The 12875-nt window shown below is 34.0% G+C and overlaps 1 protein-coding gene and 2 pseudogenes across 3 annotated transcripts; 1 reads left to right on the top strand and 2 right to left on the bottom strand.

Annotated features, from left to right (window-relative positions):
- Positions 1–3606: 3606 nt before the first annotated feature.
- AT3G42940 (C3HC4-type RING finger protein) lies at positions 3607–4188 on the bottom strand (the record flags this gene model as incomplete). Its single annotated transcript, NM_114162.1, has 1 exon — positions 3607–4188. The coding sequence occupies one exon, from the start codon at positions 4186–4188 to the stop codon at positions 3607–3609; it is 582 nt and encodes a 193-aa protein (NP_189880.1).
- Positions 4189–6820: 2632 nt separating this feature from the next.
- On the bottom strand, positions 6821–9125 carry AT3G42935 (annotated as a pseudogene; the record flags this gene model as incomplete). The annotated part of the gene is made up of 1 exon: positions 6821–9125.
- Positions 9126–11565: 2440 nt separating this feature from the next.
- AT3G42930 lies at positions 11566–12794 on the top strand (annotated as a pseudogene; the record flags this gene model as incomplete). The annotated part of the gene is made up of 1 exon: positions 11566–12794.
- Between the last annotated feature and the right edge of the window lie 81 nt (positions 12795–12875).

The following is a 12875-nucleotide window of genomic DNA, read 5'->3' as shown; positions in this document are numbered from 1 at the left end:
AATCTAACTCGTCACTGTCCTCTGAATTGAAGTTCTTGTCCGCAACATCAACCGGAAAACTTGGAATAATGTGTTGGACGACAATTACACATAGATTGACCTCCTCTATATGCCGCTGCATTTGAATGAACATTGTAACATCACTATCTTCGCTGATGTATTGAGGTGGAGAACCGTTGCCTTTATCTATAGTCATCCACTCTGGAAATTGGTATGCCATTTTAACTGTGATGCCTCTTGCACGCAAGCCAAGTTTATCTTTCACCTTCTGTGATAGCTCTTCATACGTCATGTTAGTTCTGAGTCGGATGAATGACGATCCTTCGACAGTCTTAGGTTCAAACTGCCAGGCTAGATTATCCACCCTGACCCACTCGCCAATCACCAACAATACTTCATCTTGTCCTGCGGTCTACATGGATTATGGAAATAGTTCATTATTATTTAGAAAGAACATAATGAAGAGTAAATGTAAATATCAATCAATAATAACAGTTTTTCAATTTAATCGATCGTAGCCTTTAATTGCGGAATACAAAATATAGCGTGAATCACGATGTAATTTAAGTAAATACTAACAAGTTGTTTAGCAGATCTACAATCTAGAAAGTGGTATATTCGAACGAAAAAGTGAGAAGTTTTACATGGAAAGTTTATACTAGGCAATTAAATCACGAGAGACTAAAAACAAAAACAAGAAAGCAATGGTTTTGTATCTTTCCCTTTTGATTCCCTGTATTTACTGCTGAACTATTTTCACCATCATCCATATTGTTCTGTTTTGCAGGTTAGATCTCTGCGTAAAAGGTATAGCATTTATTGGCAATAAATAGAAAACAGAGCATCTTCTGCTCTGATTTTTTGGGGGGAGTATTTTATTCAAATTAATGTAATAATCTGCAGGTTATGTTACTGATGGGACAATTCTCAAGCGGTGCTAGGATAATTTTTTTACTGGTTTCGAAAGGAGACACGTCAGCTGGAAGAAAGAAGCTCGCTCTTACCCTCACACACGTACAAGAAATCACAGAAACGTGGCTTAGGGAGTGGGTTGTAACTTCACATACCCGTAGCGTCACTCTCTCAATTCCTTCGTTTATGGTGTTAGTTACTTAATATTTTTATGGAATATGGTTATTGAGCTAATTCACCCTTAAAATATTTATGATTTTGTGGGAAAAAAACTTCAAAGTAGTCTATTTTTACAATTTTACCATTCATGTCTAAAACAATGCAGAATAATGTAATGAAATCTAAAATAATACGTAATATAGTTTTTTTTTGGCTATTAAATTTTAAAATTTTGATAAATAATATATCAAATCAAAGCTCTCGAGATGACTAGTTCATCTAGATCTTCAGAATTTTCAAAAACATATGTATGTGATCGTGATAATATTTACTATATATGTAAAGTTGTTAAAATATGTTATATTGCGTATTAATTTTGGTTTTATAGTTTATAGGACTATTTTGTATTTTTTGATGTGAAAGGTAAAGTTGCAAAAATATGCGACTTTAATGGTTTTTTGCACAAAACCCAAATATTTATACTTTTACTAATATATATATATATATATAGTTGTATATGTTATTATTTTTTATTTTTTAAATTGCTTTAAGAAAAATAGAAATTGTGTCAAGCCGGATAAAACTGTAGATAAATTTTTATGGTTACTTAATGAGCCTAACAAAATAGTTTAAAGAACATGAATTTATGTAAACTAGGTTAGGCCCGCCTAGACAGGCGGGTTTAAAAATAATTCTAAATTTTTACCAAATGATTTAAATTTTAAATAGTAAATGATAATTCCTATTTTTTAAATATCTAATCTAGTAAATTTGTTTTATATCAAATTTTTATTTTGCTATACACTTAATGACTTTAACTATATCTTATTGATGATATTAAAATTTTAAATATTAGTCAACCCTCTTTCTTTGTATTTTGTTTAGTAATTTTCTAAAAACCAAAATTTTAGTCTTATAGATTTTAGTTTGCTATAAAATTTAACTATCTATTTCATCAGAATAATCCCGATTTTGATTATGCACACGTTATTTTAATGAATAAGTCCTAAATTTTATATCAATATAATAAGTATATGATATCACATCAATATAATTATATCATATCAAATCAATATAATTACTTCACAGTAAAATAATTAATAAATAACAAAACATAATGAACCAAAAAAAAGAAAACCACAAAATGTTTTGGAAAAAAAACATTGTTTAAGATATAGTTTTGTTGTATTCTATAATCTCTTAAATCAGTTTTACCTAATGTCAAACTCATATTAAATGACTTAAAATTATAAATAAAATATTAAATTTATATTACATTTTCATAAAATAAGAAAAAATCAATCCCTTTAAGCCCTATTTTCAAAAATTTTGGTGTTTTCACTAATGAATACATGCATTAAAATTCTTAGACTATAAATTAGTATAAAAGTTTTGAATTATATAATATTAATTATATATCATCGAGCTAATAATTTTATATTATAACATATGTCATGATTTAATTTAAAATTATATATTATTCCTTTTGATTTTATTTTATAATTAAAAAAATTTAGGACTTAAAATAAATTGTATGTTGTTTATTTGAACTTCCATTTTTTGTTAAGACTATTTTTTGTAGATTGTTTATTTTATTTTTATTTTCCTTTTAATTTTTATTTTTATATTTGTATTATCTAAGACTAATATATCATCGTACTTATAATTTTCTTTTTTCTTTTAGTTATGTCAAATTAATTTCTCAACTTTTCTAGGTTGGTTATACACTCACTTCATTTAAGTAGATTTTTTCTTTTACATAAATGTCATCAATTATTTTTATTGGAATATTTAATATAATTTTTGGGTCAACAATTTTAATGGTTAAAAAAACTATAAGAAAATGAAAATAAATAGACATATATTTTGGGTATTGTGATCAACTGATCATATATATTTTATAAACGGTAAAAAGCATACTTCAATAGTATATTTGTAAAATAATTTAAATAAGATGAAAGTTTGACTGGTGGTTGGATTATTAAAAAAAAAGTTGAAAACTTTATGGATTCCCAAAATTAATTTTTTGAGAATTGACATTACTAATAATGATAAGTATAAAAAATTTGATAACTAAAATATAGAAGTGCAAATTAATGAAATAAAAATTCCCTTTTATCAACCAAAAGGTTTAAAGAAATATCATAAATCTTTTCTCTAGGTAAAAGAGCTATCTATTTTTTTCTAAAAATATTTTTACTTACAAAAAATTTGATGTACATTTTATTAAATTTTATTTTAAAACTTTAAAAACCCGCCCATCGGGCGGGTTCTAATCTAGTAGTTTATAAATTATACAACATTCAAATAAATTAGGAGAAGAAAATAAGTGACCACAATTATAAATTCAAAGAGTTTGTACAAAAAAAACTTCGATAAACTAATACTCGAGAAATTAATAATCACTATAATTAATAAAAGTTTTTGGTCTTTAGCCGAGGTAATATAACTACAAAACAAAACATGTGTTGAAACCCTAATTATAGTCTCTTGTTATTGGTAAACAGGTTGGCGGCAGAGAGGGCATGAATTATGTTATCGATTCAACGACTCCATAACACATCCTTCATAAAACATATGCCAACAGTTATGCATACGGTAGATTTGTTTATCATCGAATCCCGACTCCAACATATCTTCCAAACAAATCGCACAAGCCTCTGTTTCTTCTTCTGCGGCCTCTTTCTCCACCAAGTCTGGTGTCGACGGAGCACAGTTGCAAGGCAAGACTTTGTAGACCTTGCGTGTAAATATGACGGAGACTCCCATGAATAAGGGCAAGTGATCAGAACTTCGATCACTTCTTAGCTGTTGGGCTTTAACAACAATCCGATCAGATATTTGTTTGGACAAGACATGATCGTGGAGATGCGGATGGACAAGGTCATAGATGTAGTTTGCTTCGAAGTGTTGGAATTTGAGAAAGATAAATGGGTTGGAAGGAGGAGAATCCGGGTAAGATCCAAGACTTGTTACATTATGACCGTTCTCGTCTGTGATAATTTTCTCGACTTCTCTAGGTCGAATGATTAACAACTCGTTTAAGAAGCCTGAAGATGGAGGAAGAGACATAGCAGTTACACTAACATCGGCGTTGACTGATTCTTTGGTATCCATTATCTGAGAGTGAATCAAGACAACAAATTCAGAGAAAGAGAGATGAACCCAGCAGTCGTAAGAAAGTTAGAGATTGTTGAAAAATAGGAAATTGTGGAGATGTCTCAAGTGTAAGGTTATGTTTTTTTTTTCTTTTATAAGCAAAAGTCTGATTGTAATTTGTTTTGATGCGGATAACACAATTTCCCTTTTTCCAACTTTTTTGGATTTCCTTTTTTCCAACTTTTTTGTGATTTCCTTTTTCTTGTTGGTAAGAGATTTCACTAAACCGGAGCTTAAACCAGTTCCTAATGTTTCCCGATTGAAGCTCACTATATCGAATATGTAAATAAACTCATGAATCCTAAACCGAAGACTAACCATGAGACTGAACCAGTCGTAAACCATGTGAAATATTTTTGTACTCTTCTTCTCATCATACCGAATCTGTAATAAGTTTTCCTTCGTTCCACACAGGTTCAAGTCCATCAATCTCCTCTATTTTATCCTCTGCATCGAGCTATTTTGAGGAAAAACTATAAATGGGCATGGGCTTTGAAATGAAAGCACACCCCATCTTCTTGCCACATAACCCAATTTCAATCCTAAACCACGAGATTGAACCATTCATAAACCAACATGACAATTTTAGTGTACTCTCTTCTATGGGTTTTTGATTGGTGTTCTTAAACTTGTGTAGAACATGGAACTTAGGGCAGTAAATTTAGTGGTGCTTGATAACGACGAAGATTCAAAAGAACATTACAATGGATGAGTGGGCATCTTCATTAACATTATCTTATGCATTTTGTTTAATGATTTTTAAAATTTATATTATATACCACTGTACAGATATAGAGCATTATACAGATATAGACCACAATACATATATAGACCACTATACAGCTATAGAGCTATAGAGCACTATACAGATGTAGACCACTGTACAGATGTAGATAACTGTGCGAACATATCAAAATGCATATTAAATGATAAAACGCATTTGTACAATGGTCTATATTTGTACAATGATCTATATTTGTATAATGGTTTATATTTGTACATTGGTCTATATCTGTACAATGGTCTAAATCTGTACAGTGGTCTAAATCTATCATAAAAATCTATGTTTTTTTCTCTATCATCTGATATGCAATTTGTTTGATAATTTTTAGTCCCAGAAGACTTCCCTATTTGCATTATTAGTCTCTGGACGTTTTTTAGGGTCTATATATATTGTTTTTAGACCTAAGTTTCGTTTATCAAGTCTTTTATCAAGTTTTCTACAAACCCTATTGTGAGAGACATAAGCTATTCATCTATTGTTTCTCAGAGTTTTATTCAGATCTATATACAGTGAAGAGATCCCTTCTTTCCCCTTCTCTATTTACTGTGTTTATGCATTTACACTCAAATATGTTGTTTGCTTCATCCAATATGTCTGAGTAGTTTGTGTGGGTTTCGAAATCCACACTACAGATTTGTAATTGAGATTATGAGAAAGCAGGGCTAGATCTTCACAGAAACCTTGAGAGTTATATTGCTAAGAACAAATGGACTTTTTGTATTGAGAGCCACACATAACGCTCCAACCCATTCAGCTCGCCAATGAGAGTTGCAGAGGAACGGTGTCGATCGACACCACTACCCCTGTCGATCGACACCCTCGAGTTTTGCAAACAGAGGATTCTGCACAGTCTCTTCAGCCCACACCAATTGAGGACCTATGTGATAAGTTCTCTTCTCTCTCTTCTCCTGGTTTATCTTTGATTAATGCTTTAGATTATGCGAAGACTGCTTCACTAGATAACAAGCCCAGAGTTCCTCGAAAGCTTGTTTCTCCTGTTGCTCTTGCAGGTGACAAGAAGAGTGTCGATCGACACACACCTGAGTGTCGATCGACACCAGAAACTGCTCCAACCAGATCCGTTTTCACACCGCCTTGGAAGGCGAGGAGGCAGCAGCAATCCTCCACCACTCCACCCACATCTTGAACTCCGCCAAGTTAAGCTATTGACTCAAAACAAGCTCTTAGTGGGAGGCAACTCACTGGTTTGATTTTTCTTTTCCCTTTCTTTTATTTTCTTTTTGATTTATTTTTCCCGCTTTCTCTGGATTTGAATGCCACTAAGGACAGTGTCATTTAAGTCTAGAGGAGGTTCTTACTAATGATGCTTTTATTTTTTGTTTCTTATTTTGCAGTTCATTTGGTTATTTCTTTCCTTTCTTTCCCAAAAAGAAAAAAAAAAAAAAAAAAAAAAACGTTTTCTTTAGTTTAGTTAGGAATCATGATCTATATTTCTCTTGTTTATTGCCTGATTGATGAGTGTTGCAGGTTTGAATCAATCCGACTATTGGAAAACCTAGATGGCAAAGCAACAGACTTGAGGATATCCTAGTTTCCAACTCAACCACTAAGGCTGGAGCTAATCTCACTGCTCTTCCTTTTACCTCTTCAAACGGTTAGTATTAATAGATCTTGACTCCTTGTTCATACCTGATATTGAGACCAATGTGATCAAAAGAATATGTTCCTCTCCCCTTATAATAAAAAATAAATAAAAAATAAATATAAAATATAATGAGAGATTGAGACGACTATAGGGGTAGCAATGTTTCCTATGACCCCATTATTATACATTATTTAGAATGATCAATTACAAAGGTTGGAAAAATGTCGAGGGTGTCGATCCAGTATGCGAGTTCCCCTTTGTTTACTCTCTAAAAAAATAAGTCTGGGAGAGAAAGAACACCGAAAAAGAAAAAATATATAAAGAATGGTCAATTTATCATGGTATAGTACAGGAATGAGTTTAGAAGTATCTTGAATGTAGGCTTGTTTGATGAGACCCAGCAATGAAAGCCTGGTGGATATAGTTGTTGAATTTAGGTATGGAATCTAAAATGTTGTGTAAGCTTGCAGAGAAGTACATGTTGGTTAGGATTTGATTAGACTTGTTAGGCATATGGACTTAGTTTTAATGATCATGGCAATAGGCTAGAGAATGTTGGGAGTTTCTTTGTTTTCAAAACCTCTTCCACGGGTTCGGCTTTTGTGTTTTGCTTGAGGGCAAACAAAAGCTAAGTCTGGGGGAGTTGATATAACCCGATTTTCACCGATTTTATCTCTGTTTTAGGTATAGGATTTTGAGTCATTCTGTTATTTCTCGAGTATTTTTAGTGTCTTTTCAGGTATTCTATGCAATGGGACAACAATGGAGATAATGAGACATTTTGGAGCAAAAGCTAAGGAAAAGGAAGCTAAGGACGATTTTGGTTCAGGAATCAGCGAGGAGTGTCAACCGACACACTCTTAGTGTCGATCGACACCAGTTTCGGCCCAACAAAAACCCTAGATGCTTTCGAGTTTACAGAAGCTCAAGTTTGCCCCAGAAGACTTCCTTATTTGCATTATTAGTCCCTGGACGTTTTTAGGGTCTATATATATTGTTTTTAGACCTAAGTTTCATTTATCAAGTCTTTTATCAAGTTTTCTACAAACCCTATTGTGAGAGACATAAGCTATTCATCTATTGTTTCTCAGAGTTTCATTCAGATCTATATACAGTGAAGAGATCCCTTCTTTCCCCTTCTCTATTTACTGTGTTTATGCTTTCAAGACAGTAGATATGCCCGCCATAGGTATCTGTAGTTGGATCTATTATTTGATGAGTCTGGTTTATAGGTGTGTAATAAGAATTGGCCTATCTACTAAGATGAACAATTAAACTCATTAAAAATGCATATTTAGGTTGATAGTTTCTCGGCTTCTCCGGTTATTATTAGCTATAGATATAGGGAGTTTTACGGCACGCCCACCGGTTATTTCAAAATTAGAGTTTGAGTTTAAGAATGGTTCGATAACAACCTAGCTTTCATTAGATCTACTAACCAATAGTTTCCTGAGAATACCTTGTTTCCTAGCTCTTTTCCTAATCGTTTATAACCCAATCAATCTGCTGTTTTCTTATTTTGTTTTCTTACTATTTCACTTATACCCTGCTAGCTTAATCTCGACATTTAACTCACTTTTTGAACAAAAGAACTCCGTGAATTCGATCCTAAAATACTGCAATTGATCTCTTATTTGAGAGAGTAGTTCTAGGTAATTTGAACCATATCAGTACTCGACCATTTGAATAAATCAGTCCACACCTCTGTATTCTGAAACATACTTCTGGACCATCTTCTATATCCCTTCCAAATGAAATAACTCTTGAATTCGCTTAACCGTCTTAAGTACCCCACCATGACCCCCATCTTACTGTCATGAAACTCGTGTAGCAATAAGGGAATAAACTTTGATGTCTTTGGAATCAACAACCGTCGCTTGTACCACAACTTCCCATCTACCAACGCATAATGTCGCAAACCATTAGAATTCTGTTGTACTTGTAAAATCAGAGCTTGTATAATCGGATCATCTGCAATCTCCGAATATAACTCCTGTAACTGAACCGCTGTGGAATTCTAGACAACCCATGTGCCGCTTTATTTTCAACACCTGGTTTGTACATAATCTCCATATCATGCCCTAATAAGCGAGTCAACCAACGCTGATACTCCATGTTAACCCCTCTTTGTTCCAGTAAAAACTTTAAACTTCTCTGATCTGTATGAACGATAAACTTCTTTCCCAGTAAATAATGTTTCCATTTTAACACAGCCATCACAATTGCCATTAATTCCCTCTCATACGCCGACTTTAGTTGTTCCCTTGCAGTAAGTCCAAGACTAAAATATGCAATAGGTCGTTTGTCCTGCAACAGAGCTGCTTCTACTCCTGTCTCTAAAGCATATGATTCAAAAATAAAAACTTTTGTAAAATCCGGTAAGCTCAAAACAGGTGCAGAGACCATCACCTGTTTCAACTGTTCAAAGGCTTGTTGAGTTGCCTCAGACCACTGAAATTTATCCTTCTTTACACTACAAGAAAACAGGTTATAACGACTATACATGGCGACTGTTTATGTAGTCGTCAAATTTAGCGACAAAGTAAGGACTATTTAGCGACTGTTTTACGACTAAACTAAAAACAACGTTATATAGTCGCTAAATGGCGACTCTAACACATAGTCGTTACTGTAGTCGTTATTTAACACATAAGTAAGTCGGGGAAACAATAGTCGCATATAAGTCGTTAAAATTGTAAATATAATGAATTAATTTTTATTATGATATTCAGACTATTAGTTTTGTAATTATCAAAATACAAGTAAACATTCTAACAGATTTTATTTTAAAGCTTTATTTTGAAAATGCTCTCTTTAAAAAATTGTACAATGTATATATATATATATATATATATATATATATATAGATTATTCACTCTAATTAATTAATTAAAAAGGGATATATAGTGATTGAATAATTTGTTTGGTATGAAATGTTAATCACATATATATTCTTTATATTGGTATACATAAAAATCAAATTTTGGATACTAGCAAATATTATGGACCAAAGTTATGAAGACCTATGATTTTCAAACTTTTAAAATATTGTGCGACTGATTACCGACTAATTTGCGACTATAATAAAGTATATTAGGCTTAATTCAAACCCTTGAAAATTTTCGCTACCCAAACAATATTAAGACTTGGCCCAGTAAAAGCCAGAAGAAATCCAATGTTATTAAGAAAAACCCTAATTTTCTTACCTCTCTCGATTCAGCCTCTCTCGATCTCTCTTCCAATCTCTCTCACTCTCTTCGAATCCCTAAATCTCTCTCACTCTCTTCCAATCTCTCTCACTCTCTTCCAATCTCTCTCAATCTCTGTCTCGATGCCTCTAGCTAAGCGAGGAAGGAAGAGAAAAGCCGATCCAAATTTTTCACAGAGACCCGGAGCCTCTAAACCCACTACTGTGAAAAGAAACCCTTTAGCTAGTCAATACAACTTCACCCCCGCGGCCGAGATTCCTCCTGCTTAGTCTTCCCAAGGGCGAGTCCGAGTTCAACCCCAACAAGCAAGGTCAGCAGCTCCACGAGTCTCCGACTATCCACCTCCTCAAGTTCTTTTCCAGAACTCCGTGAATCATGATCTCCCTGCACCTCTTTCATCAGAAGAAGTTTTGATCGACTCCACAACATGACCCTCCAAGTTCTCCAATTCAGAACTATCATGCAAGTCAACCATCTTCCCAAGGTAACAACTTCCAAGAACCTGTCAGTTCCGTGTTACCGGAACTCCAAGCCGATAACGTAAAGGCTCTAAACGACATTCTTCAAGTTCCTGGTCGTGAGGCGTGGACCACCGTTCTTTCTCCCATACCGATAGAAAAAACAACTTGGTTAGTCATCGTTTTATCTGGTTTTCCAATATTATTTAGGTGGTTGGTCTCTAGTTTAGAATTAAGTGTGTTTTATTTTTTATTTCTTAACATTTAGTTGATGTGTCTGGTTTTGATGTGTGAATGTATTGATTAGAGTCCGAGTGTATTGATGTGTGTGAGTGTATTGTGAAGTGTCTAGTTTAGTTGTGTAAGTCCTAAGAGTCCGAGTGTAATGGAAATCGATGAAGTTTGTTTGTTTCTTTCCGAACATTAGCTTTGAAATTTGAGTTAAGACAGTAAATGACAAATCGAGTGTTGGAGTTAAGATTCATTGAGTTTTGAACCTCTGGAGCTTGTTTTGATAGGAGAATGATCGAGTGGTCGTTGATAACACTTGAGGAGTCTCCATGCTTTGATAACCTCTGGAACTTGTTTTGATTGCTTTTGTGTAAAGAGGTTCTAGTTAGGGTTTATGTTTAGCTCAGTCTCCATGCTTTTATGTGTTTCTTTCTCTTTTACCTCATTAGCTCATTAGCTAGTTGTGCTAAGATTTAGTGAAGTGTTTTGGTTACTTGTTATATTTTGGTTTTGATGTCTGGTTTTGATTGGAGAATTGGTTTTGATGTTTGGTTTTGATATTGTCTTGTTTCTTTCTTAACAATGTATTGATTAGAGTCCGAGTGTATTGTGTAAGTGTATTGTGTAAGTGTATTAGTGTAAGTGTATTAGTTTGCGGTATCTAGTTTAGATGTGAAGTGTCTAGTTTAGTTGTGTAAGTGTTTGGTTTAGTTTTGTAAGTGTGTTAGTGTATTGTGTAATGTGTAATGTTAAGTGTCTACTTTAGTTGTGTAAGTGATAAGAGTGTAAGTGTATTGTGATGTGTCTGCTTAGTAATAAGAGTCCGAGTGTATTGTGTAATGTTAAGTGTTAAACTTAGTTGTGTAAGTTGTGTGAGTCTATTGTGATCTCTAGCATGCGTCTGGTTATGATGTGTAAGCCAATTATGATCTATGGTTTTAATGTGTTAGTGCATTGTGATCTCTAGTTTAAATGTGTGAGTGTCTTATGCATTTGATCTGTGTATTCTTGTCATGTCTTTGCAGGTTTACTCGTGACACATCTTCGAGGTTGATTCGAAAGATTACTAGAGTATGGACAAACAAATTTGATGGTGTCTTCTATAGCTGGTCATGTGTTCCACGGGATCGACGAGAAAGATACTTTCTCGAGTTTGCGGTATAGTTTTTTCTCTTGCATTCACTTAAATGTTTAGCTGTTAATTATCTTCACTAACATCATGTCTTTGTATTTGTAGAAAATACACCATTGGGATCCTTTGATTACAGGAACAGTTCAGTACTATTTTGAAGATATATGTCAAAGACGGATGAAAGATATGATTAGCACTGTGAGGACTAGTCAAGAGTGTCCTAAATGGATCATTGATTCCCATATCTGGGAAACGATGTGTGCATACTGGGATACTGAAGAAGCAATTGCAAAGAGTCTGACATATTCCAAGGCTCGCATGTCTGACCGTAATGGGCTCGGTCCTCACATCCATTTATCAGGGCCGACGTCCTATCAACAAATCCAATCAGAAATGGTAAATAACTTCTTGTTCTCTCTGTTATTTGTTTTACATAGTCCATTGCAAGTTTAGATGTTGTCTTAGTCCTTGTTCATTTTTAACATTGCAGGAAGAGGAATTAGGAAGGACAGTGGGTATTGGTGAGGTCTTTGTCAAGACGCATACCAAACCAGATGGCACTTATGTCGATAAGAAGGCTGAGAAGATTGCAAAGAACTATGAGCAGAAATTGCAGGAGAAAGTTTCTGAAATGGAGGCAGAGACTTCAAATGTTTCAGACGGGGAATCATGACCTCGGGAGCTCACATCAGATGACTGTACTCTCATCTTCCTACAGGTAAAGTTTACATTTTCATAATTATGGTCTGCATATTCTCATGCTCTTTAGTAATTGTTTGTCTCTTTCTTTTCACAGTCCACAGAGACAGATTCACGAGGAAACTATTATGGACTGGGCAGTCTTAAGGAGAATCTTCCGGATCTAGTCACTGGAAAACGCAAACATTTAGGAGAATCTTCTTCTTTCGTGGCATTGCAAGTGCAACTGAAGGAAGCTCAACAAAAACTTGAAGAGCAAGCTGCTCATAATGCAAAACGTGAGGAAGAGCAAACCAAGGCTGTAGCTGAGCAGAAGGACAAGTTGGCACACTTGTCCTTGGTTGAGAAGTATTTGCGCCAAACTGATCTGGCCTTTCTCCACTTCATCGACTCTCATTCACCTGAATCAACTACAGAGCCTATCTCATCTCCAACTACTTCTTAAGTTACTTCTCCCTCTTTACAAACTAGCATGAACTTGTAGTCTTTTGAGAATTTAGTGTATGTTGAATTGTATTTTGAGAAT

This window comes from Arabidopsis thaliana, chromosome 3 (assembly GCF_000001735.4).
Source record: "Arabidopsis thaliana chromosome 3, partial sequence".
In the NCBI taxonomy this organism is placed as follows: domain Eukaryota; kingdom Viridiplantae; phylum Streptophyta; class Magnoliopsida; order Brassicales; family Brassicaceae; genus Arabidopsis; species Arabidopsis thaliana.
Note: the sequence above shows the minus strand (reverse complement) of the source record. Positions and strands in the feature narration are given on the sequence as shown.